The 5543-nt window shown below is 59.0% G+C and overlaps 1 protein-coding gene across 1 annotated transcript; it reads left to right on the top strand.

The window, feature by feature from the left end:
* Positions 1–538: 538 nt before the first annotated feature.
* FIBRA_08225 (uncharacterized protein) lies at positions 539–3592 on the top strand (the record flags this gene model as incomplete). Its single annotated transcript, XM_012329877.1, has 4 exons — positions 539–647; positions 709–782; positions 2316–3117; positions 3168–3592. The coding sequence occupies 4 exons, from the start codon at positions 539–541 to the stop codon at positions 3590–3592; spliced, it is 1410 nt and encodes a 469-aa protein (XP_012185267.1).
* Positions 3593–5543: the final 1951 nt, after the last annotated feature.

Below are 5543 nucleotides of genomic sequence, written 5' to 3'. Positions count from 1 at the left end.
GAAGCTGGGAGATGAAACCTCGGAGAGACGAGTCCAGCCTTTTCGCGCACCGTGATCGTCGCAGATTCGAATCATGCCACGCCATGCCTATGGCTCTATTCAACGCCTGCGGGGTTATTCCATGAATCAGAGACAGGCCTGTGGTGGTATGGGAAGATAGGCGTAAGCAGAGAGGCACTGCAGGACGGCAGTGGCAACGGAACGAGCAAGCAAGCGAATGCGTTAGCGCGCCAAGCAGTCAAGCAGGCGCGGTGACCCGAATCCAGAGCGCAGCGGGCGGCGCGGCGACCGTCTGCGAACACTTGCTCTGGTTGACATCTCGAAGGCGTATCTCGCCTGCGGGGTACATTGTGCGCCTAACTCACTCGCCCGATCTCGCCACCGCCTGCGAAAGGCAAGCGAGGTTGGTCTCAGCGGGCGTCGATTGCGTGGATGGCCTTGGCTCAGTCTAGAGCCCACTGTCGCGGCGGTGCGGCGTCGGTGTTGATGTGCGCGTTGTCCGCCAAGTTACATAACAGGGCGAGACCAGACGTCTGGCATGGGATCATCAAGGCGAATTGGGCGAACGGATGGGCAAGCTGAGCGCAAAGGGCTTGGGCTCATTCGGATGTGGTTCTACGAGGACCTCACGTCGGAGGTCAGGACGAGTACGCGCGCGTGGACACTGGGAGGCTTCGGGCTTGGGCCTCTCTGCTTGGTACTTCGTAGTTCGGGCGACGTGGTTATTTCTGGACAACGCGTGGCGTGTGCTTTCTAGCCAAGCAGATGCGCGACCAGCAAAGGTGAGTCGGGCTTACTTACTCAGCTCAGCGGGCATGGCAGCACATGGGCGTGACGATGCGCCTGCGCACTGAATCCCGACTTACGTACCGCTGGACAATCAGGATCGGATGACGGAGAAATAGACTGTTGCCCGCTGTGGGGCCCCAGCCTGCAGGGGAGAGGCAGACGGAAGAGGAGGCCAATGTGACGATTGTGGTAACGGCAGCGGGGAAATAGCAAACATGGAGGCAGGAGACAAAGGAGCAGCAGACCACGGAGCTTCGCGTTTGTGTGTGTGTGTGTGTCTGCGTATGTGATCACAATCGCGAGGGACGGAACGAGGGCGAGTTGTTCACAGGTGGATCCCACCTCCCGTTATTCATACATTCGAGTCTATTTGTGCTGGTGGGCCGGTGCCATGGGCGATACGCGGTTGTGACACAGGCTGATTGCACCGATAGCGGGCGACAGACGGATTGACTTTCCTGGCAGCGCGCGCTGGAAACTCGGGCTGCCTCGAGGTTCGAACGCCCGCATTGGAGCCTCGGATGGATGCGGATCGTGCTGCTGGCGCCAGAGAGGCGACTGCAGGGTGACAAACGTCGTGGTCGGACTTATCGCGCACTGCGGATGCAATGGCTCGTTGGCATGAAGAAGGACCGGGTGGCATATCTGAGGGACCGACGGAGATGACGGTACTACAGTCTGTATTGCAGGTGGTAACACTGCCCATCTTGAGAGGGTGGCTAATGATCCCGGACATCATCCGACACGGTCAGACTGGCTGCTGCGCAGGATAGGGTTAGATTGGGTTTGGACAGAGAGGGACAGTATGATAGGACTGTATTGGAAGGCTTCCGGAAGACAGGAAGAGAAGGGGGACTACGCGAGAGAGAGAGGAGACTGCAGTGGGAAGTGGCTGGGATCCGGGAGAGAATGAGCCGGGAGAAGGGGAGACTTGGCAGGCGAGATAAGTGTGATTGAGCGTCCGGAAGATGGCAGAGGGTAGCGTGGGCTTGGAGTGGCGGGCATCATGCGATGATCCTGCGTCTCTCCTGCGAACAATGGGACCTCACTGGGAGTTTACATGCACGGGCACGAGCACTGGCGAAATGGCGGGAGTGTGACCAGTGTTCTAACAAGGCCCCGCCGGGACGTGCACGTCCGTCCCCGCCCCGCCCCCGGTCGATCGAATGCTTAGCCCTGGAGCCACACCCTCGCTTGTCGGATAATACTAGCCTAGTTTGGACTGATTGTGCACTTGTGCGGGCAGCAGCGTCCCCGCACAGCTTACATGCGGAGTGAGACTGCAGTAGACAGCCCGACGACGCAGAGCGCACACGCAGGACGACACGACGAGCGGAGGTGCGTTTCACGGCCGCGAGGCGAGGAGGCTGTTCGTGCCACTCTGCCATGGCGTCGGGAGGAGGCCGGAACGGAGGCATCAGCCGGGCGCCTACCCGGCAGGGCAGCCACAACCGCTGAGACCAGGCGCCTAAAAAGGAAAGGGCTCTGCTGACTCAGCAGGGCAGATGGAATAATTTTGCAGACAGCCGGAGTTTTGTTGCGAAGGCCACATCGCTCAGTCCTTCTTCTTCTTCCTCTTCCTCCTCCTTCTCCTCCTCCCTCTTCCGCCTTATATCTACCCTCCCTCTGCCCGCCATGTCCCCTCATCATACCTGCTAACACACGCCCAATCCTCCTCTCCTCGGCGACCAGCCCCTCTCAGGCTCACCAAGCTCGCCCCTGGACAGCCCCTGCTCGTCGTTCGCCTCATCTTCCCCCTCATCCCATCCCCGTCACCCTCCCCTCGTCGCACCACCATGTACAGGACATACTGTCCGTGTCCTCGACCCATCCTCAAACGTCCTGCGACAGAATCCGACCTCCCCACCACCTCCGTCGCTCGAGACGAGCCAGCTGAGCTCCTCGCCATCGACCGCGGTGTCCTCCAACCCGTCGTCCGCTTCCCCTCAAAACCCACCCTCTCCAAAACGTTCTCCGTCGACTCTGCTGCCCAGTATGACCGCTCGCCCATCGTAGTCCAACCTAATCGCTGTGCTCTCCCCGCCCGCGGCTGCCCAGGTCGCACCTACGCCGTCGACGACGAGCTCCATTCCCGCATGCCCCCCTCCCCCTCTCCGTCCGCCCGCTCTGGTCGCCACCAACATCCTCGTGCCTCGCCGTCGTACCCCCACCAGCGCGACGACGACGATGCCGAGGACGACGACCTCACCCCCCGCGCAACCCCCGTCGCAACGATGCCCGTCCTCCCTCCCCTTATCCCCGATCTATCTTCCGAGTCTGACGAGAGCGACGGCTTCGCGAGTCCTGCCCCTGACTATGCTGTCCCTGGTATGTCTCCCCGTGGGCTCTCACTGCCCTTGCTGACCGTCGTTGTGCAGCTGCCGCGTATGGTCGCACAGGCCTTGCCATGTCACGTACCAAAGCACACGGCGCGGACTCGCTCGGACTGAGCTTCTCGGCGATGCAGCTCACAAACTCGCCCAGTGCGCTTGCATTTCTCCCGCATCCGCCCTCGCCCCGCATGCGCACGTCGCCATCTGCTCCCGGTCACCCGCCAGAGCAGCTCGATGAGCGCGCGCGCACACGCCACCGCCTCTCGTCAGCCGCTCGTTCGTCGTCGCCCTCGTCGACGAGTCCCAACCGACAGAACTGCTGTAGTAGTCCCACGCGGAGACGTCATCGTCCGCGGGCGAGCGCAAGTCCGGATGCGCTGCGCGGGCGGTACAAGGCGTTGTCGGAGAAGAGCGCCCTGAGCGGATGCACGCTTGCCGTGCTCGACCAGGGTTGCCTGGGGGGCTTCTGAACGAGACCGAAAGATACGAATGAAAGCAGAACACTTAACACATTGTACAAAACTATGCAAGCACCCACGACCACACACACACTGTACGCAGGCAGTTGCCACCTTTTTCTAACTTATGCGTCCGCCTTGCGGCGCGTTTGCCACTTTTTTTTTGTTCTTTGTCATGATGTCGTTCATACTTTACGATGTACAAAATACTCAGCCGCGCATTTCCACCTTTTTCTTCGCTGCTTTTTTAAGTTCGGGTCATACCATCCGTGCGGTGTTGTTTGCGTTCACGATCATACCCATATTCGTATTATCGCCTCAATACATCGTTTCTATTCAGATTCTCATGGCTGCAGCTAGAGCAGGGTGTATGCGACTGCTCCGCGCCTTGTCCGACGTCAATGTGCGGTGTTCGCTTCAAAGGTTCTATCTGTGATCTAGTCTGCGCACTCACACTGGCGTCCTGAACAAATATACTACGCGGGGGCATGGTGATCCGTGAGTTCTGCCTGTGCGTCGCCTGTGGCCTGACATGTGCTTATTGTTGCCTTAGATTGGACGGTACAAGAATAGTTCAAGTATGTATGCCATCGTGTGTGCACGGCAAATATCTTTTACTAACATGTCGATTTGCATCTTTCTAGCGCGATCCTCTGCATTGTACATAAACGGTGCGTTGCTTGCATCTCGCTAGCGTCGGGTTATTACCCTCTCGTCTGCGCTTGTGTCGCTGTCATCCTGTTCACCTCGTGCCGCTTGTGATCTCAGGCCGCGGATAACCTGCTTCTGGATTGAACATCCATTCGTCTGCACTGCTGGATTCAAGCATGTATGTCATCGTGGGTGCAAGCTAGACGTCTTCGACTACCTAATCGACTGCTATTATCTGCAGTCTTCAAGCACACGGCACAAGGGCATGAGTTCTTTGCGGAATTGAGTGCAGCGATAGCATCTTTTGCATCCCAGCAGATGTGGGATTCTGTCCCCATTCGGTTGCGGCCTATCCGCAGCGCCTATTGGCTGGTCGAGTTCCTGTCGATGGGTGGGATCTTGCACGTCTTGCATACTCATATAAGATCTATGGACAGCCTTTCACTCGACATCCGACGCGTGCTTGAATTAGACTCAGAACACGCCCCCGCGAGCAGCCCTCCCCAGCGGCGGTTCAGTACCTCAGCTATGTCCACGCACGTTGCACTGATCGCCGTCGAGTACCCAGCCTGCACGGCGACTGCGCCAGCACATTCTCTCCCAAGGGCTTGAAATCGCCGCCTTCACGCAGCGGACCCGTACACGCCCGCTGCGCGTCGCATCGCGTCACGGCGCATGTCCGAGATTTGAGTTGGAGAAGCCCCAAATTGCCATTCAGATGAGGGGCCCTTCGCACCGCGAGATCAATGGTCACGGTGCGATGGCCGGGATGACTGGATATGCAAATCAATACCGCGTCGTGATTGGCATGATGAAGCGGCGAGGAGTGGAGCCCCACCAGGTCAGCTGTGCAGCGGACGTCGTCGAGCTAGTGCCCAATGATCCGGCGTGCCCGCTGAGCTGATTTGACCAACTCTGAAACTGTGAGAGTCGAAGGTCCCAGGACGCACGTCGACGTCTGCTCCTTCCCCGGAGCATGTGAGAATCGGTATCCTTCCCCAGCGTGCCTACGTACTCGTACTCCGGCTCTTACGGCTGCAGCTGCACGACGGACACCTCCAAATCATCAACGCAGGGTGTCGGTGACAATTGGCTGGAAGACGCACGGCTCACGAGACGCGATGGGCCTTCGAATCAATAATAGCAGACCGGGACGCCTTCCGAACCGCCAGGTGGTTGCGGGCGTTGGAGGCGACATGTGCGCTCGCGTGGTGTACTGCATGCACATGCTCGCCGCTCAGCCGCTCGTTGAAATCCGTTCCAAAGCCTTTTCGGCAACTGCAGTGAACACAAACAGGCTCCAAGCTCAGCG

Source organism: Fibroporia radiculosa (genome assembly GCF_000313525.1).
Source record: "Fibroporia radiculosa TFFH 294 genomic supercontigs, scaffold55585, whole genome shotgun sequence".
In the NCBI taxonomy this organism is placed as follows: domain Eukaryota; kingdom Fungi; phylum Basidiomycota; class Agaricomycetes; order Polyporales; family Fibroporiaceae; genus Fibroporia; species Fibroporia radiculosa.
The sequence above is the reverse complement of the archived record's forward strand: the minus strand, read 5'-3'. Positions and strand labels throughout refer to the sequence as shown.